At 34.2% G+C, this 22,148-nt stretch overlaps 1 protein-coding gene and 1 pseudogene across 2 annotated transcripts; both read right to left on the minus strand.

Annotated features, from left to right (window-relative positions):
* Positions 1–1,091: 1,091 nt before the first annotated feature.
* On the minus strand, positions 1,092–11,443 carry LOC146907886 (uncharacterized). 2 transcript variants are annotated; one of them, XM_085724448.1, is made up of 19 exons: positions 11,233–11,443; positions 11,069–11,117; positions 10,383–10,624; positions 9,398–9,536; positions 8,726–8,877; positions 8,416–8,499; positions 8,237–8,299; positions 7,707–7,838; positions 7,400–7,618; positions 6,335–6,454; positions 5,365–5,414; positions 4,690–4,852; positions 4,448–4,585; positions 3,515–3,628; positions 3,326–3,424; positions 2,795–2,884; positions 2,594–2,675; positions 1,753–1,883; positions 1,092–1,666 (listed from the first exon to the last, which is right to left on the minus strand). In XM_085724448.1, exons 3-19 carry the CDS (start codon positions 10,542–10,544, stop codon positions 1,532–1,534), a joined length of 2,073 nt encoding a protein of 690 aa, XP_085580574.1. In that variant the 5' UTR covers positions 10,545–10,624; positions 11,069–11,117; positions 11,233–11,443; the 3' UTR covers positions 1,092–1,531. The 2 variants fall into 2 exon arrangements, with proteins under 2 accessions (XP_085580574.1, XP_085580575.1); XM_085724449.1 differs by having other exon boundaries at positions 11,069–11,137.
* Positions 11,444–17,798: 6,355 nt separating this feature from the next.
* On the minus strand, positions 17,799–20,586 carry LOC146907887 (uncharacterized; annotated as a pseudogene).
* Between the last annotated feature and the right edge of the window lie 1,562 nt (positions 20,587–22,148).

A 22,148-nucleotide genomic window follows, 5' to 3' on the forward strand; every position in this document is an offset into this window, starting at 1 on the left:
ACACGCTCCTTCTCCCTCTCCGTCTTTCGTGCACACAACAAAAGAACCAAAAACTTGTATGATCTTAACCAATAGAAACCATCATAGATTCACACACAACTAGAGAACCAAAAACTTGTATTCAGGATTTGTTAAATGAAAAGAGGCCAAGTGAGGAAATAAAAAACCTCCAAAGTGCGTTTTGTAACGCAAAGATACAAATCTTGCATCGTCGAGGAGGCTACTGATATCAGTATCAGTTGCTCACCAGAATTAAATCTATGTAATTGCAGTCTGAAAATTTGTTTGAGGTCGTGCTATGGAGCTAAATTCAAAATTAGTGTTTCAAAATGTAGTTTTCAAAACACAGCATTATCAAAACCCAGAAACAGGTGAAACACACACTTATGGGGGGAATATACATTGATGAAGACATTCAAACACAACAAAAGCATCCATTCCAAATATAACTACAACACTGCAAAATATGTAGGATTGAATGAAGACCATGTTTACGTAAAATTGTAGCAGGGTTGTCAGTGTGGGAATGAACTTGTCAGGATAACAATTGGCCAAGTTGATTAAGACATGCACTATTTTCAGAAATTTGAACTTTATCTTTTCGCAAACAAAAAAAAACCTTCCCGCAAACCGGAAAACGAGAAGAATTAAGAAATCATTTCGCGGTGATCTCTCACCTGTGTCGTCTCTCATAAATAAATAAAGCGTTTCTTTTGTAAAATGGGGAATTAGTCACTTTAGTCCCTGAATAGGAAAGGAGTAGTCACTTTGGTCCCTGAATGCAGAGAAATTGCAAAACAGCTGAATGTAGACTCAGGTGGTCAATTTCAGGGACTAAAGTGACTAACGGAGTCTATATTCAGGGACTAAATTGACTAACGGAGTCTGCATTCAGGGACTAAATTGACTAACAGAGCCTACATTCAGGGACTATTTTGCAATTTATCTGCATTCAAGGACTAAAGTGACGACTCATTTCCTATTCAGGGACTAAAGTGACTAATTCTCCTTTGTAAAATGGAGAAGATCTTGAACCTTTGATACTCATAAACCAGCTGCTTGAGAATAATACGTTGTAATAACTAGATAAGTTCATCCCAACATAGCTTCCACTAAGGAGGTAAATGCAGAATAACTTATACATTGGAGTTAATGAAATGCTAATAAGTACTTTCCCAGATTAATATTCACATACAGGGAATATTCTAACCAATGTAATGAAACTTGAATCTAGTAAAAAACTACCCTTTCAACAATTTGTAATCACTACTTAACAAAGAAAATTATAAGGGTAATATACATTGAGATCCTAAACCTAACTATTCATCTAGATAACCACAAGAAATGGTTTCAGGCCTGAATTTGAGCAGTGTCGGTTACTGCATTAACTAATTACTACCTAATTACATGATATGATGAACCGTTGGATGATGTTCATTTGTAGACCATCAGTAGATCCCTTTGATCTAGCTTTCAACATATGATTCTCTCCCACCAGTGAAAGCTTTACAGACCATGAGTTCCTCACTGATTACTTTCGCCTAGCTACATGATGTCCTTTGCTATCGATTCTTATCCTGTCGGCATACATGGGAAGGCGGATTATCTCGTTTATTTCAGTCAACAGGACATCCTCGGTGATATTGTCTTTTATGCTTCGCATCACCTGCAACATATTGAGCAAATAGCTATAACGATATACAAAATCAGAGAGAAAAAGGAAATTCAAAATCAAAGGAGTTGGTAAAGGACCTTCTTGTAAGTATTTAAGTCATTGGGAGTTGACTTATCTGTTCTGACTCGCTTGAATATCCATTCATTTCTATCACCATCCCAAGCACACTCGATGATCTTTCCAGAATAAAGCATGGGGTCTGAACCTTCTGCAGATTTTAGATTTTCATTAAGCATTTGAATTGAACCGAATGCAACTAAAAAAACAGGAAAAGCTACAGACTTCAAAACGTAAACATGACAACATCATGCGCGCACAAGTGTTGCTGAAACATCATTGCAAACAAACTTAGACGCCAATTCCCATACCCAACTTTCTGGTGGGTGCTAGAAATTAGTGATTAGAAAATCACCAATCTCGAGACCAAATAAGCATGTGAACCTGTAAGTACTGAGAAACAAATGAAGCCACGACCTGACTAGACATAGTAGAATTTCCTATTCTATAATGAAGCAAGAATGCTTTTAATTTCAAAAAACTGAAGCAAAAATGCTTTAAATTTTAAAAAAATAAAAATGAAGCATGAAATCCCATTATTAGTTGAAGTTATAGTATTTAGGTAGGGGAAAGAGGAGGGTGGACGAGGGAATAAAAACTTCAAAGAATATTCTATCATATTTATACGCAGTGTAATAATTCATTACTAAATACGAAATAACCAATCGTCCTATTTATTTATTCATATAGAAAATTTAGGTAAAGTTTAGCATAATATTACTAGCCCAAGTACAGGCCCACTGATGCAATAATCTCAGATATACCCTGATATTCCAAACATACATTGTAGATATTCAAATAACTAACAAAATAAACTGAATGAGTTGGACAGGTGTAATGAAATAAAAAAATCTTCCTGACCTTCAAATGCAACAATGAACCCTTCCATGAGTTTCTTTTTTCCACGTTCATAGAGAAAAAGTAGCTGACGATCAGCAACAATCTGTCAAACACAAACAGCTAGATATTAGTTGGATGCACCGGCAACAAACTAGAAGTGACTAAATGATAAGTGGAACAAGAAATATTCAATAACATGTGTAATAAGTTAAAAAATATCACCTCAAAGAGAAAATCAACTGAATTCAGAGCAGCATATTTCCACTTTAAGAGACCTTCATGAGTACGAGGTACATAAGGATCGTCCCATCCCTGATCGTAAACATTGTTAGTAACAACCTCCATTCACTTCAGTAATACGAGGGAAAGAAAAAGGAAATACTATGTGGTAAGGAGAGGACATAAATGAATGGACCAATGTATCCAGACTCTAAGCTAGTCTAGGTGACATTGATCCTCTATACGCTAGGCTATATATGATGTCTCTTTTACTGGACTGGACATGATATTAAGATTGCTATAGAAGGTACAAGAATATCCATTCTCATGCTAAATAAGATGAAGCAGTATGTAGACCTTGAGGTGATAGAGAACCAATGGGGGAAAAATACCTTAAAGACTAAAAGCCACATGATTGAAATATTGGTTACTAGCCAGCTTGGCATTAGACCAGAAGCAAGTTACTCACAGGTCAGAAGAGATAATCTCATCAATATTCAGTAGAAAAGAAAATGATCTATACTCATTACCCACCTGAAATATGAGACCATCTGCGTCGTGTGAGAGCTTCGGAATGAATTCATTCAAAAGTTTTGTCACAGCAGAGAGCAACCAAAAATCTTTCCTCCTCACCTAATCATTTCAGATATATATCAATAACCAACTACCAGGTGAAAAATAAAGCTCAAGCTGTATGCTCAATTTCAGGTCAGAAATGCATACCCTGAAAGGCTCCATGTCATATATATAGTAAGGATGTTTGCGATGGTACCGTTCATGATTCCTGGGTTCAATCACTTCTTTCTCAAGCATCTTCCACCGCTCACAGAAAGGCCGCTGCTCCAAGTTTGTACCAGATTAACCATAAATTTGTTAATAAGGAAAACAAGCATAGATTATCGACGATAAAATTAGAAGAAAAACTATACAAACATTTGATTTTATCAACCAAAAATAAAATTGATTTCAGGATATTTAATCTTTTAAGAAAATATAACTAAAGCACACCACAGCATGGTCTATTTAAAATACACAAATCCAGAAGCGCGATACATAGAGAGGACATGATAGCATTTTACATCTCTATCTTTCTCCACACTGGATTTCCCTCTCTCACTTTAATGTGTGAAATACTATTATTAAAATATCATCATCGTGTATTCGTATCTGATGCTAGCCAGCCCTCAACTAAAGGACTAAATCCCTACTTTTGTATATCATAATGTCTAGCCAACAAGTTCACACAATCAGCTAAGTTGACAGGAACTTTGGGTGATTAACAGAGAATAATGCAAACAGAAAGCAAAGTAAATGGATAAAAAAAAAAAAGATAAGAAGATGAAAAGTGTATTGATCTTGAAGCCACTATAGAAACAATAGCTATATTGCTTCCATAGAAAATAAACTAAATTAAAAAGAAGAAACTGCTATGTAAGGTCATAAAAGAAACAGCTGGTATGCTGTCTAGAAAAACAGGGTTGCATTTGCTTAGTTAGCAACGAGAAATTGAAAATAAGAAAAAAAGGTTGCAATAATTTCAGTATTTTTACACTATGCAAATAAAATTACACCTAAGGGCATGATTATGAACAACTTTATTCGAAACCAAAATGAGAACAGCAAGTATTGTATTCTACAGTTACAGATAAATCAAACCTCTATCACAGACACGCAGTTGACCGCCATCAGATCATATATTAGGTATCTCCTTGCCTGCTTTTTTGAATTTGGCACTGTATCAATAATCATCTCCCCATCAAGTAATGTGAAGTGGTGAGTCTTCTCTGCCAAGCCCTTGAAAGCCAAAATATAAGTGTATTAGCAGTATACCACATATTCAGAAGCTTCCACTTTAATTCCACTTTAAATTAACAGTATTAGCAGTATACCACACATACATCATTTGCAACCCTGCATGGAAACCTCATTTGAATCCTTCTAAAATTGAAGTTTCTATCAATCAAGAAGCATCCATCCATAGTTATTAGCATCATATATCTTGTTCCATCAGCTTTCCATGTTGCATAGTAGTAACGCTGGCGTAGCAGCTGTAAATTTTCCCTGCTTGCAAAGCAACAAAATTTAACATACTATGGATAAAAAGGCTAAATCAATAAAGAAATTTAATTACTACATTTACTGAACTATGGAAGCACAAAAGTAAATGACAAGTTTAGAAAGAGATTTAAATATTAATATAATATACAAAAATTTCAATAATTAGTATAATCACAACAGAAATCTTTTTGGCACTAAGACTATATCTGTAAGAGACAAGATATGAGACTCTTGAAATGAACCATTCATTCTGAAGAAGAGAAGATGGAATGCTAGCTAGGGATAATGTATTTCTGGAAATAATGAAAACAATTATTTTGGTATTTTCATTGTTTTCAAAAAATGCACACAGTTGTTCATTTCAAGAGTCTATTATCTCTTTGTTAGTCGGTAAAAACAAATAATAAAAAATGAAAATAGAAAATGTTTTACAAAGTAACTGCAGTCTTAGGTTTGCCACTTTGTTAATATAATATATCAATATATAGCATGTTAATGGCTCAGATAAGTTGGACCTGTCTAACGAAACTGGGTGTGACCCTGGAAATTGCATGTGTCCTCTGGCCTGCACATTCAGAAATTAATAAAATGCATTAGAGATACATTAATAAGGTAAAGGGGGAGAATCAGCAGCTAAGAAAAATAAAAATTTAAAAAGAAGGGGGCAAAACAAAGCAAAACCATGTTATCAGAAGTTAAGGTTAACATATATGAAATCAAACACAAAATTCAACAATAGTCTGGGTATCTAATTTATTCAACAATTTTCTGTATACAATTTTGCTTCCTAGGAGAAGCACTGATTTTTGCTTCATGTTTACAGTAGATTTTTTGCATCTGCTATCACCTAAACAAATTTTTGGCCAAACACCTTGAAAAAAAAAATGAATTTTCCAACTTAGAGAAAATCTTATTGATTTCGCAATATGGTTACAGAGGCTCCCAGTAAAGGTAAAGCAACCATGAATCGCAAAATTCTGGCTCGAAATAACATTCTTGAGTAAAACATGCATTAAAACCTCTACAAACATGGAATAACAAACATTTGACAAACATATAATGCCATGTCTAAGCGCACAATTGTAACCAACAATAAGGCAAACATAAATAAGTACCAACAACCTGCAGAATACATCCCCACCAATTTAATTTTTGCTATGCAATTTAGGTCCCGTTTGGTTTGAGCTTATGAAAAATAGCTTATGTAAATAAATAGGTTTTTATTTTATTTTATAAGCTCTCCCTAACGAAAATTGTATCTTCATAAACTGTTTTTTCATAAACTACCTTAAAAACTTTTCTATTTGCATAAGCTGTTTTATATAAGCTCTAAAATAAGCTAATCCAAACGGGCCCTTAACAAACAAGTAGTGAAGCTAATAAAACTGAAAACATTTTAATTACATCACTGAGTTGCCACTTGTCATCACAAAAAGATCCAAATACTAATCTCACACATCAAAGGCAGATATTTAAAAGGCTTACCCCAGCCCCCAATTTGAGTATCTGAAAGCAGAACTGCCGAAATGCATCTTGCTGATCATTAGGTATCTCATCTCCCAAAACATCATCGTTTGTCATTATTGTGTCAATCTCATGGTTCTCCTAAGAAAATAGGAAAGACATAAAGATTTAATTACCATCAGGAAAAATGATTCGATAAGAGTATAAGCATGTAACTGTTTAGTTTTTCTCGAGGCCTTACATAGTCTCTACTGTACCGGACTATTTCTCTATTCTGTTAGTGTTAAGCTGTCGGTGGCCAGCTGTCATAGGTAGATGTAGTTGGTTAGAGTCTGCTATGACTCGTGTTCTATATATATGGGTCGTCTCAAAACCCAATATGAGAACTCATATTCAGTTTCAATATTCAGCAATGAATCAGAATTTCTCAGTTTATCAAACACTGTTAGATCCTAAGTACAAAACCAATTAACAACTAGGTTCAAGAATGTGCTAAGGAAATAGAAACATCCCTTGAAAAAGTCATGAGCAAAAGATAAGTGAGAATGAATTGCCGCAAACACGACCATGTCCCATAGCATATCTATAGAGGTAGAGTCCCACTTTTACTCTAATCCAATCAAGTACTTCAAAGTATTACAAAAATGAGCACACTGCCAACAAATTTTGGCCCGTTATTTTTTCCAAAATCTAGAAAAATCAATACAATCCGCTCAAGCCGAAGGGGGTCACCATTGTTACGCACATACATCCAGACCATATTATTCCAAAGGAAAATTGCCACCCTACAAGGTAGAAACAATTAGACCACTGTTTTTGAACTCAAGCTGTATGATGTACGTAACAATGGTACCCCACCTCTCCCAAAGAAAGTTTTTAGAATGTTATGCTTTACAGCTTTTACTGCGTGCGAAAATAAATAAATCTTCCAGTTGGCCCCCTAAACCCAAACCATGTGTTAGAACTAATAGGAAAATGGAAACAAGATTCGCATGAAAACACACACGAAGATCGATAACCTATTCATAATACGAGATATCATAAAAAAAACTAAATATCAGAATTCACTTTCTATGAAATTCATACTTGCAACGGAGGACCTGGTACTCCATCATCATCATCGTCATCATTATCTGGAGCTGCTTCACCATTGAGATCAACAAGTTCGGGAGCCCTCTTCCACTCCGGAGTAGCAGGACAGACTATCGTTTCAGGCTTTTTTTCATGATAGAATTTATATAATGAATCAATATACTCAGGTTTATAGATTCCTGGAGGACGTGCATCAGAAAATATTTTTATCGCCTGTAAAGAAGGAAAACAAACAAGTAAAAATACTGAACTTGTGCAATGTCACAGAGATTCGAAATCTTACAGTTCCTCCAATGCTGACCTGAGTAACAGACATTGACATTGTGCGCATTAGATAATTGACAATCATATATCCTGTACGATTGTGACCATGTGTACAATGAACAAGTATATACTTCTTCGAGTGTTTTTGACACGATAAAAATTGTCTAACCTGGAATTGAAAATAATCATACGGTTAGCAATTTCTGATCAAAATGTTAAACCAAAAATCACATCTCGCATTCGCATATGAGCATGAAATTATAAAACATTATTGAAGAATAAAGAACTATATAATATTAAGATATAAAACCAACTAATATTAATTAGATAGAACATAATATTATTCCACTATGAAGTTAAGATAGCAGGGCAACTAAATAAATATGAAATCAATGCATTAAATAGGTTTAAATATCACAAATCCCTATGACTGGAGCATGTTTCTGAGATGTAGATGTTTATTCATGTAGATAAAAGAATAGTAGCCTACCCCAAAAAGAGAAATATATGCCATATTCTTCAAAATAACTCAAAGACTAGAACAATACTATTAAGAGAGAAACCAACCTCGTACACAAAGTGATTGACAGATGAATTATCAGGTACTGAGCCGCGGCCCTTGCATTGGATCTAAACCACAACCATGATGCTCAAATGTAAGAACAAGAAAAAGGAGCCCACTTATATAAAGGTATACTATATACTTAAAAAACATAAGGTTGGGGAGAAGGTTGTCCACAACAAACCTTAACATGCTTGATACCCTCTTTCTTTAGATCTGATACTGGATAGTATCGAGAAGTATTTGTCAGATCAATGACCAGACCAAGCTGCAAGCCAACGTAACAAATTGTAAAAAAGGCAGTCAAATGAACCAAGCCAAGGGTGCAAAATAGATTGTGCAACTCATGACAAGTAGTGAAGAATTGTTTTGATAACTAGTTCGTGCAATTCCCTTTTTTCTTTCATTGTTTCATAAGAATCTAGAAATCCTTTCATTGATCACCACCGTACTAAAACTTATATGAAAAAGAAGAAAAAACACATTCTACTTACTTTTCTCCCTAAAACTCTCTGTTGATGTATCACTTGTCTAAATGAGTATCTTTTACCAGGTAAAATATCGTCAGTGAAGGATTCACCCAATGGAACCTTAGAAGGTATCATGCCGAAAATTTCCTGGCCAGATGAAGGGCAATCCAACCAACCTGCATGTAAATAATATAATGATAATTAAAAATCATGTTTTACTAACACTGACAATAATCTTAATCTGTCACATAAAATAAATAGTAAATATAATTTAAATAGTAAATATATCAAATGTCTTAAGGAAATATAAAAAAATAGTTATCCACCAGCATTTATAAATAGAAAATCCTCTGCATTATGTATTTGATAGGATCACTCAATCTCCACTCAGAGCCCTAAAAGAACACAAAATGCTTGCAACTTTGGCAAAATATCAAGCCAATTTTATTCACCCAAAACAAATTTTAGAATAACTAAAAAAAATAAAAAAATAAGAATAAATAAAGCAAATAGCATCTGAGGAATCTAATAAATATCCCAAAGATAAATGGAATTGTATAAAGAGCAATCCAGTTTACCATTTCAATAAAGACTGGTTATTTGAAAATAATAAATTGTTGAGACAAAATATAAAAGAAACTACATCACCAATTACCACCAGCAAGGCAGCGAGTTGTCCAGGGAGGAAATCCTTACCCGGAGGAAGCTTACTTCCATCATATGATTTAAGGATCTTATTATGGAAAAAATTATCATATCCAGGTGGCTGTGATACTTGCACGGGCCTGTCATCTGGACGCTCTCTTTTCAACCGTTTCTTTCTTTCTTCACGTTCCTAAAACAAAGCAGGAGTTTAGCAATTGAGTTAATGAACGAAAATGTATAGCTTTGGAGGAAAAAACATAACTCCTTGCACAACAAAATACAGTCAAGTTAACCACAAAAATAACCCATCAAAATGAAATTGGATTCCCAACTAAACCTTATGAAAATAACTACTCCCTCCGTCCCAAATTGTATGTCATTTTAGAAAAAATATTTGTCCCAAATTATATGTCGCTTTACAATACCAATGAAATATTAATGTTACTTTTCCTATTATATCCTTAACTATTTATTATTCTCTCTTCTTTCAATTCCTTCATTTATCTGTCCCATATCATTTATTACGGACAATTTTGTAAAACAACTCATAATATCTCTTTCTCATACAATATTCATTACATTTCTTAATATGTGTGAAATGCCCAAAACGTCATACAATTTGGGACAAAGGGAGTATATATAACCATACCAATCAATGTTGTTAAATAGCGGCTATAGTGCTATTGCATAACGGAATTTGAACAAATTGATGTTGTTACATGATACAGTATTTAGCAAAAAATATCATGAAATAGCGGCGCTATAGCACTGTTGGAATTTGAACCAACCGCTGTTTTCCGGAATCCACAATTGACAACACTAAAAGCAATAAATAAGAAACTACAATCACAGTGTTCCAAGGTATCCAACTTAAATCACCAATCATGACAGTATCAAACAAACAACAACAACAAATCCTTATCCCACTAAGCCGGGTCGGCTACATGGATCAAATTACGCCATAATGTTCGATCATAAACCACACAGTATCAAACATAAAAGGAGAAAAAAAGTAAGAATAGAGAAGAAAGGGTACCCGGCGAGCTATATCAGCTCCACTTTCTATGTGCTCTTCTGGCGCAATATACTCTTCGACCTGGTCCTTTTTTGGAGCATTATACTCTTCGACCTGGCCCTCAAAAGGATCTTCATCTTCCTCCGGCAAAGGAGAGGCATTCAAGTCCATAGAAATCGTCATTACACACCACCAAGTAACATTCACCCGCCACAATACAATTCAAATAACCACACCTACATAAGACGGTATCTATAATCTTTCTACCTGCACCAATTCATATTATCAATCCTATTATTATGCCAGCATGCACTCATCATCCAATCATTTAATGCCGTGTTATTTTTTATATTTAATTATTTTTAACTGAATTTTAAATTTTGAATTAATTTTCCTTACAGGGTACCGGTACCCATCAAAACCCTATGTACCAAAAAATTCTCCTAGAAAAATTACTAAATCCTTATGAAAAATACTTCATATGATATTCTTAGTTTTCTCTAAAACTCAAATAAACTTAATTACCCAAATTAACCCTTCACCCAACAAAATCACATATTTCTCTGTTTTTCCCTCGTAAATCACCCCAACAACTAGAATTAACTAATTTTCAGTTCAAAATTATCAAAATTCACGTCAACATTCAAATCCTAACTTCAACAAACATCAAAATTGAACAAGTTCAAGAGTATAAAACTGCACAAAACCTACCTCAAACCATGCAAACACCAAATTCCTCTTCAAAAAACTTCAAACCTGAAACAAATTAACAAAACCTAAGTAAAAACAAAAACAAACTTAGATCACAATGAGAATGAAAGAAAAAAAAGCAAAAAAAATTTAAAAATTCAAAAAAAAAAAAAAACCCTACCTACTAGAATTATACAAGCTTTTCAGAACGGTTCTCAGAGTGATGGAGTTTGAACTCCAAAACCCTAGAGAGAGAGAGAGAGAGAGAGAGAAACAGTGACAGTTAGGTTAGAGAGAGAGAAGTGTAACTATAAGGAAGTGTTTGTTTTTGAAGTTTGAAAGAGAGAGAGAAAGACGAAAGAAAGTTTGAAGAAAAAGTGATTATGGAAGTTAAGAAGAGAAAAAAAGAAGAAGTTGTTATATAGTGTCACGGTTCATTCAGATTACGTGTTAAAGTGATTATTTACACGTTGGCATGTGTTGTTAGTTCGATGTTTTACATTTACTGTGTTGGATTTTTGTTGGGAATTGATTGGTCGGTGGTAAATTAAGTGTAGATTTTGTTCTAAACCTTTTAATCAAATTTAATATTTTTTTTGACGTTTAATCAAATCTATTCTTTATCTATTCTTTATTAATTAATTATGAAACTTAATGTCTACAAAAAATACAATCTTAACCCTTTTTAATTTTTTGACACGTCATCAAAATTATATTCTTTTGTGTCTTTTGTTTCAACCTCCCTCTATTTTTTTTTTTTTAAAAACAAATTAAAACAAACTCACTCGATAAAACACACTAACTTAATCTTTTTTTATATAACAAACAAACTTAATCTTTTATTTCCTAATATATATTCTCTAATTATGAAACTTAATGTATACCAAAAATACAATCTTACCCCTTCTTAATTTTTTGAGTCGTCATTAAAATTATATCCTTTTGTGTCTTTTGCTTCAACCTCCCCCTATATTTTCTCTCTTAAAAACAAATTAAAACAAACTCACTTGATAACACTCTAACTTAATCTTTTTTTAAAGAACAAACAAACTTAATCTTAATCCCAATCAAAATAAATTTTTCTATAATTCAACTTCTAAATATCTAAAGAGTTAAAAGCAATTTACAATCTATTATCTCTTTCTAATTATTAAAGTTAATATTTCTCTAATTATTAAATTTGATATAATTTTGTAACAAAAAAAATCCATTTTTTTATAGTTAATTTTGTAACAAAAACATGTGATTTTAGTTACAATAGCCAAACAAAATAAATCATGATTTATTTTTATAAATTCTCTTAATTAATAGATATCAAAATCAATTTTATTTTAATTTGTAACAAAACGGGTCCTAATTTTTTTTAAAGAGGTGATTTTTATCATGATAAAAAAATCTATAAATTATTGAATGTTGTTTTTTTTAATTCGTAACAAATTTGTCATATATTTAATTTACATTTACTAAAAATAAACTTTATGACGTACATGTGATTTTATCTCATCGTGTGTTTCGAATAAAAAACATTAATAAATACATTTCACTTATGAATAATATAAAAAATATAGGAAAAACATTTTAAACCAATACTTAAAAAAACACGTGAAAAAAAAAGAGTAAATAAAAAAGAAAAAAGCACAAGAATTATTTTTGACAAAAAAAAAAGCATAGGAATATTTCTCACTTATACATATTGTTACATCTAAATTTAATCAATTATATCCAATTGAATGATCACAAATAAGATAACTTTGAGAGAGTTACAAAATCTTTCTCATTTATAAATTATACACGGGTTAGTATTTATTATGAGAAATACAACTACTTTATATAAATTTACACATCTTCAAGATTATTTCTTTTGTATAAATGATTTTCATACATTTTTTGATTTATCTTAATGTCATATTATAAAATTATTATTTTTAATCGTTATTCATTATTAATCATTATATCCTTTCCAAGAATGACTATAAAAAAAACACAAGACAAACATTACTCTCTAATTAATTAGACATTAACCAATATTGTTGTACAAATCATACATGGGACAACAATCAGTCACATAATAATTAGTTAAATTGATTTTTTTTTTTTTATGTATTGTATCTAGGCATGGCAACAAAACTCATACCCGCGAGTACTCATCCGAACCAAACTCAATTTGATGGCTTTTTCCCCGCTTTGACTCGGTTTGAGTTTTCCCCGATTTCAAAATACGGGTACGGGATGATTAACGGAGATATAGGTATACCCACGCTGAATTCATACCCAAACTTGTCCTGAATGTAGAAAATCATTTTATTGCCCCCTTTTATATAAAAACAAACTCAAACCATAAATCATTTCAGTCACATAATCAGAGTCTCAGTCGATCAGATGACACTCACTTCTCATAGTTCTCTCTATTCTCCATTGTAACGCCCGTCTTAATTATTTAATTAATTAAGTGAAGTTTAGAATATATTTATAAATATAGGCTTATATGATTTATGATCTAAGTGATTTACATGATTTATATGTGGGAAATATATGATTTATGAAGTTGAGTGATTTATATGATTTATAAATAAATTATGTGAAGTATATGATTTTGTGAAGTTATTATGCTGGTGTGACTTATTTTATTATTAAATAAAATAAGGTATGAAAAGTAAAATAAAATATTAAGAAGTGGGGGCTGTGTTGTGGGGTGAGTAAGTTAGTGGTGAGAAGAGTAAAACAAGTGTTATAAATAGAGGGATAGGTTAAGAGAATAAGTTTTTGAACGTACGTGAAACGCTTTTGGAGAAAAGGGGAGAAAAGTCAGAACAAGAGGAGAACAAGAGAGAGGCTGTCGATTTTATGCAATAACAAGGTAAGGGTGAGACTAACTTTCAATACTATTAAGGGTGTGATTCTGAAAAATGAATTTAGCATGATTAGGTTGAGTTTTGGTGAGAATTGGGAATTAGGTTTAAGACCGATTTTGAGGATTGAACCATGGAAAGATGTTAGATTGATGCAAAATAAGTGTACAGACCTTAGATATTGCCTAGGATGATGATTAGATGCTATTTGGATGAAAGAATCATGAAAATAGGTGAAAAGTTGTAATTTTTAGGTTTCTGGCCGTACTGACATTCATCGCTCGCAACTGCGAGCAAGAACACTCGCAACTGCGAGCTAAGAACCAGAGCTCGCCACTGCGAGCAATACAACTCGCAACTGCGAGTGACCTGTAAGCTCGCCATTGCGAGCAGGATAGCTCGCCATTGCGAGCAAGGACTTTAGGAATCCCAGAATGCACGCTTTGCTCGCCGTTGCGACCAAAGTTACTCGCCACTGCGAGTTAGGCTGTTAGTTGCCCAAAATTGTCCCGATGCGATCCTTTCGCACGTGTAGTCATGAGTTGATCTTAGAAGTAAGAAAGAGGGTTGTTTAGGATACTTTCAGAAGTTCCAGGAGTCTGTTAAAGTGACTGAGATTAGTAGTAATGATGTATAAGAATTATTTATGATGCTTTATGATGATAAGTTGTTATGATTCATTTCCTTTAATGTTGATATGTTATTTTAAACACTGCTATATGCTGTAATTGTTGTTGGTTGCTGCTGTTGATTGTTAAAGTCTTGAAGTTGCATGAGTCGGTCTAAGTTGCAAGAATTTAAGAAGTCGTCCATGATTATGGAGTTGTATAAGATGTTCACGTTGTTGTCTAAGTTGTACGAGAGATTGAGTCCATTGCATACTCATTAAAGTTGGGGGCTTTAGGCCCGACAGCCTTTGTGCTCATTAAAGTTGGGGGCTTTAGGCCCGGCAGCCTTTGTGCTCAAACTACGTTGGGGGCTTTAGGCCCGGCAGCTTTATGCTCACACGTTGAAGAGCCTAATTACGCTCATTTATGTTGTTGAATGGTACCACATGCATTTGCATATCAAGAAGTTTCACGATGGTTTAAGTTGTTAAGTTGTTAAGAGTAGCATTGTCAAAGTTGAGTCGTGTTGTTGAGTCATGTGTTAAGTCGAACCTGATGTCTTATGATGATTATAAGATGATAAATGATTATTGTTGTTGATGTTTATGATGCTCTGTTGATGATGTTTGTTATATTTGATGATGATGTTTTGATGATGATGTTTGTTTATGATTGATGATGATAATAAAATGATGATAAATGATTATTAATGCTGATGTTTGAAGTGGATAAAATAGTCACAAGAAAGGGGGGGTTTGAATTGTGACCCTTTAAAAATTATCCTGCAACTTTTAAAATGATTCTCAAGTGTAAACTTGGAATAGTTAAGTTAACTTTCTGACTTCAGAACGTTCTGACGTCCTTGTGCAGATTATGCAGAAACAGTTTTAATCAAGTTAATGTGCTGTGTGTGTTTAGTGTATACTGAATTTAAAAGAGTAAAGAGAAGAGAAAGAACACACAGAGATTTATAGAGGTTCACCCAATGTGGGCTAGTCCTCTCCTCACATTCTTGTGAGAGTTTCCACTATGATGCTTGAGATAACCTCACAAATCCTGCACCTTACAATCTGTGTTCATCTGGACACTTACAACTCTGTATTCTCTAAGCCTCAGCAGGCTTGCACCTTGTTGCTAAGTTAACCACTTAGACTTTTACAACCTTTTGCTCAAACTAACACTTTATCACCTCTAAAGCTAGATGAGACTTTCTTTTCTTCTTGCTAAGTTACCCACTTAGACTTTGCACCTTCAGCTCAAACTAACACTTTAGCACCTCTAAAGCTAGATGAGACTTTCTTTTCTTCTTGCTAAGTTACCCACTTAGACTTTGCACCTTCAGCTCAAACTAACATTTTAGTACCCCTAAAGCTAGATGAGACTTTACAAGATGTTTGGAGTTTGAATGTTTGAGAAACAAACAGAAGAAGAAAGAAGAAGAAGTTATCTTGGAGATAACAGAGAGTATTGATTTGCACTAAGTAATGAAAGCCTTAGTCATTGATCAATTTCAATTTGCAAAAGCTTCAAACAAAATCAAGTTGTTTTCTTGTATGCTTTGCAATTTGTGTGGAGTTTGAATGTTTGAGAATCAAACAGAGGAGGGGGAAGAGAAGTTATCTTTGCAAGAGATAACAAAGAGTATTGATTTGCACTAAGTAAATGAAAGCCTTAGTGATTGATCAATTTCTGTTGCAAGAGCTTTTAAACAATCTTCAAGTTGTTTATTTGAATGCTTTGGCAAGGTGCTAGTAATGCTGAGCCTTTAAACTGTATTTATAGAGTCCTTGGGCTTAAATAGCCGTTGTGGGGTGTCCAATGGTGTTATGCCATGTGTCCTGGGTCCCACAAGCTTTTACTTGAAATTCTGGGCAAACATTCTGATCTCTGATGAACTTCAGAATGTTGTTGCGTTCATGATGATCTTCATCTGGGTTCATCATGTTCTTCATCTGGGTTCATCATATATGAATGAACATATGAAGTTCTGGGCGTGTCATATGCTTTTCATATGAATTTCTGGGCAATAACCAAAGTATGGACTTTTCTTCATACTTCAGAAAGTTCAGTTGCCAGATCTGCCTTGGAACTTGGTGCAGGAGGATATAGTGGGATTTTGCATCTTCATACACAGGCTTTGAGAGATTGTGTGGTCCTTGTTCTGTACCAACTCTCATGCGTGTCTATCTCTGATTGAGCAGGACAGATTTGCTTTGCTTTTGCTTTTGCTTTTCACCTACTGTACTGTTCATAAAGTAAGCCTGTGCTGAGCTGAACATTCTGATCATCAGAATGTTCCATTTGTTTCACTTAGGATGATTTGTAAGACTACCATTTGATGTAATCAAATCCTAATAGTGAAACACAATGAAGAGCAGTAAATATAACATCTAGGATGATATTCCCTTGTGGAATATTCCTAGGACTTTAATGTTCATAGTCTTAAATGAACATAAAGTATCCTTTTTGACATAATCCTTGTATATGCCTTTATTGCTTGATTGATCCATGCAAAAGTACTTCTCTTGACATTTATTTATGTCACATGTGCCTTGCATGACCTTGATCCATGTTCTTGAGATTCTGGGCTTGTATAAAAGCAACCTTCTGATCTCTTGTGCGAACATTCTGATCTCTGAGCAACATTCTGATCTAACTTTCTGACCTCAGTGTTAGATCTTGAATTCAAATGTCCTTTGATTTCTTTATTCTTGGTATGATTTAAACCTTGTTCCTGTCTTAGTAAAACACTCAAGAGCACAAGTTAAATACCAAGGAATTAATCAAAGTCCATTAATTCTTTAATCATATTGGTTTATTATCTTTAAAATTAATTAGGGATTTTGCCTCAACAATCTCCCCCTTTTTGAAGATGATAAACCTATGATTTAGGATTAAGGATTTTGATTATATATATGAAGAATAACAGAGCTTGAAAATTTATTTTAATGCTCCCCCTCATTTTTATAATCCATTATGCAGAGTTTTTAAGAACTTTAAAAAGCTCCCCCTTAATTTCATAATACATTGCATAAAGTAAAAATTATGCAGATTTGAACCAAACTCAATATCATTCATTAATGTAAAGCATGAAGTACAATTACATGAATATATGGTTCAAAAACAAAAAGAAATTCAAAGCATGTGATCAAGCAAAAAGTGAAGTTTCTAACTCCAATAACTAGTGATCACTAGACCTACTTAGGGCCTGAAACTAAGAAAAACTTAAGACTTAAATCCTAAAGCTTCTCCCCCTTTAGTCATCTGCAAAAAGGATAGGGAGGACAATACAGAAAGATTCAGGGAGTAGAATCCCCAGAATCAGAGGATGGTTCAGACTCAAACACAGATGGATCATCAAAAACTGGTGGATCAATGGCCAGACCAGGAGCATGGACTTTGACAGTCCAATCAGCCAAAGCACAGACAATTTTGTGTGTCTTGGTAGAGACCCTGAGTGCCCTTGAGGCTAACTTCTCAGCCCTTGAAGGCTTGGCAGGTGCAGCAGGTGGAACAGCATCAGAAGCTTCAGCCTTCTCTTTGTTGGCAGACACAAAGGTATTGAGGGAGTCAAAAAGAGCAGCCATATTAGGAAGCTTGCTTGTGGTGGAAGTTTTCATTGGTGGTGGTGGTGGAGTGTATGAGGGAATGGTGTCTGGAGTTGGAAGGTTAGAAACCAAAAAGTTGCTTGTACCAGCAACAGATCCCATTGTGGAGGATGAGAGGTTAACATTCTGACCAGTTTGAGCCATGAGCTGTACCTCAGCAGAGGGCAAAGATCCTGAGGCCATAGGCACTGGATCTGCTGACAACTGGCTAACTTGAGCAAGAAGAGGCTCATTTGATGCATTCAAACCAGCAGAGACTTGAACATTTTGACTGACTGGAACATCTTCAGCAGGAATTTCAACATTCTGAGCTTCAGAGATTTCAACATTCTGACCTGCAGCTGGTTCCTGAACATGTTGAGTGGTGTCCTGACCATCTTGGAACACTTCATTGTTGAAGTCAGTGTTGACATCTTCAATGTTGAGATCAAACCCAGTTGTGAACTCCATTTGTTCAACTTGAACATCTTCCTCCATGGACATGTTTGAAGCTAAAATTTCTGCCACTTCCTGAGTATCTTCATTAACATTCTGAGCTATCTTCTCAGTATTTTCTTCAACTCTTTGATTTGGATCAACAGAGTTTTCCTTACCAGGCATCTGAGATATACCTTCATGAATCTCAGTTGCTTGCTTAACATTCTCAGCTTCCTTTTGAAGAGATGCATCATCATCCTTCTGAGCATCATCTTCAATCATTGATTCACCAATCAAAGTTTTGAACTGAGAGCTTCCTTCTTCAACAATCTCCCTTGCAAGCTTGGAGACTTCAGAGAACATTTCCAATTCTGGTGGAGAGGAAGGTCTGATTTCTTCATTCTTAGGAGATTCATCTCTGATTTCCTCTACCTTTCACATCTTTCTGGTTTTCTGAACATTCTTATTAGAAGTCCTCTTGGCTGACCCAGAAGTTCCATAAGTTGTGAAGGATGGCATGTTTGAGGTGGTGATGCGAAGTTGACCTAAAGTCTTTGATGTGAACTTCATGAAGTCAAGCTTACGTTTTTCTCCTTCAAGAGGTACATTTGCTTTCTGAAAGATGGGGGTTAGGTGCATTCCATAGGGTAACCCAACAACTGTTTGTTTGTAGGCCAAATAGGAATCAATCATATGTTGAATGATGATGAAGCAAAGGTTTAGCTTGGTTTTGTTCATGAGGTGGTAGATGATGCATAGGTCCATATCAGAGACAGCATCAAAAGATCCACACTTGGGTACTAGGGTATGTCTAACCATGTTGTGAAGGATTTTTGGGACATCTTCTAGATTTGTGGAGTTAAAGGTGTGATTTTCTTTGGTGTACTTGACTATGAGTTGATTACGGTTAACTCTAACATCATTGTACCATGAACAAGAAAACAGCTTATTACCTTCATTTGGGATTTTCAAGGCTTCAGAGAGAAAGTCTTGAGTTACAGTGATCTGAATACCCTTGACAGAAGAGATGAGAAAGTTCTCATTTTCACAGTCAAGTTGGTGTAGAACTCTCTAATCAGATCTTCATAGGTATGCTCTTGTAGGGATACAAAGTCTGTCCATCCTTGTGGATCAGTGAACTCCTTCAGATTCCACCCCTTTGTTTCCAAGCTTCCAAACTCAAAGTATTTTGTTCTGCTCATTGGTCTGAGAGCAATCTTCTCTGCTCTTTGAGCCCTTATCACTGCAGCAACCTTGGCAATATCCTTTCCTTTGCCAAGCTCTTCAGCCTCTACATCTTCTTCATCTACTTCTGCAGCATTTTCACCATCATGCTGAGATGAAGGTTTTTTTCTTCTGAAGGAGAAGCAACTTTCTTTCCCTTCTTATAGGTCTTTCTTGCAGCCTTAACAATCTCAATGAGAGTTTGTTCAGAGTCCTCTTCTACTTTCTCTTCATCTTCCTTTTCAGGGACTTCCATTTCTTCTTCAGGATCCTCTTCAGAATCTTCTTCTTTTTCATCATCACTTGAATTTGTCTTCTTCTCTTCGTCAGAGACTAGATTCATATGAGAGACCTTAGGTTCCTTTGAAGATTTCTTCATCCTTGTTGATCGTCTGGTAGGAATGGGTCTAGGTTTGGTGATGAGTTTCTTAGAGGATTTTGATTTTGAAGATTTGGGTGGATCACAAGCAGGGATAATCACATCTGGAAGAACAATGTGCAAAGGAGTTTCACTCAAAGGTTGTTGATCAGAGGATTGACCAGCAGCGGCGTTTGGTGGTGGTGATTGAGAACGTTCCACTTGACTTGTTTCATCATCAGAGAACTTTGAAGTGGTTTTGGTTCTGGCCATGTTTCTTCGAAAAAATGAAGAACAGAGTGATTTGAATTTTTGAGGAGAAAGAAGTTTGGATTTGAAGTAGATGTGAAATAATCAGAGTTGTTACTGATTATATAGACCAAACGTGCAAAGTGAAAAGAAAGAAGGAAAGAAAAGGTAGCAGTTACATTGGGAAGGAGGAATATTTGGAACGGACAGGAGAGAGAAGAAAGTAGCCGTTTTGAAAAGTGAAAGGGGATTGGTTGATTTGATAGTTAAGGTTTTACATGGTGGTTAAACCTTAAATATAACTTCTTATAACCAAGCATTAAATGCTTAAGATTATAGAAATATTTCTGGAGAAAATCAACACAAAATCTCACGCATGAGATTTCTGACCTAGATTTCAGGTTTTGAACATTTTGACCTTTATGAACATTCTGACCTGATGAACATTCTGTACTCAGGAACATTCTGAACTCTGGAACATTCTGATGAATGTTCAGATTGAGATAGATCTATCTGATTTGCATCAGATGACATCAAGGGGTTTAGTCTAAGGCCCTTAGTGATCTGTAATCAATCTTTATTGGGATTTTTCATGATTAACAATTTTTCTTTAAGAAAATTGAATCTATCCTCAACAAGGGATTTTGTGAAAAAGTCAGCTAGTTGATTTTCAGTATCAACAAAGCTTAATGCAATATTCTTTTCCTAATCATGGTCTCTAATGAAATAATGTTTTATTTCAATATGTTTAGACCTAGAATGCTGAATAGGATTCTTAGAAAGATTAATTGCACTTGTATTATCACAAAAAAAACAGGAGTACTTGTGTACCTTAGTGAGTAATTTTCCAACTGATTTCTTACCCACAAAATTTGAGAGCAACAACTAGCTGCAGATACATACTCAGCTTCAGTTGTGGAGAATGCAATGGTGTCAAGACCATTCAATTAATGCTTATCCCAAGAATTGACAGGAGCCACTTGTACTCTTCTTCTCAACTTTGTCTCCAGCATAATTAGCATCACAATATTCTACAAGATCAAAACAAGAACCTTTTCTATACCAAAGGCCAAGATCAGTAGTACCTACTAGATTTCTAAAAATCCTTTTTAACTGGAGTTAAATGAGATTCTTTTGCACATGTTTGAAATCTAGCACATATTGATGTTTACAATTTTATCTTTGTCTTCAATTTGCAATTAAAGTAAGATAATTATTCACCAATGCTTAAAACAAACTTTCATGCTCAAGGCAAGGCCAATATAAGTTTAAGAACAAATATGCAAACCTTAGAGCAATATTATAACAAGATCATACACAGCATCAACATGAAGATCAAGTATATAAAAAATCTTCTAATGAGAATTTCAAACATAAGAAGATTCTTTTGAGATCATGTTTGAAGAATGATATTTTCATAAACCATATCAAAAACAAGTGAATATCTTCTTGTTTCAGATTATTCTGAAGTTTGACAAATTAAGACATTTTTTATGTTTCAAATCAATAAACAATCATGATTCAACATTTATTATCAAACATAAATCTTCATATGAATTATTTTACAACAATGATGATTTAGTTTGCAACTCATGTTAATAACTCAGATAGAAATGTATCAGATTCATTTATTTTAAATGTGAAAAGATAAGTATTCACAAAATGATGTAACACATTTAAAGCATAAGACATCATGCAATGATTTTAATCATCAATTATGACTTGTGCAGTTCCAAAGGAGTATGATACTATCATGAAAGGAGTATGAATAAAGTGTGAAACAA

This window comes from Medicago sativa, chromosome 7 (genome assembly GCF_051527215.1).
Source record: "Medicago sativa cultivar Bolivia chromosome 7, Bolivia_mono, whole genome shotgun sequence".
In the NCBI taxonomy this organism is placed as follows: Eukaryota; Viridiplantae; Streptophyta; class Magnoliopsida; order Fabales; family Fabaceae; genus Medicago; species Medicago sativa.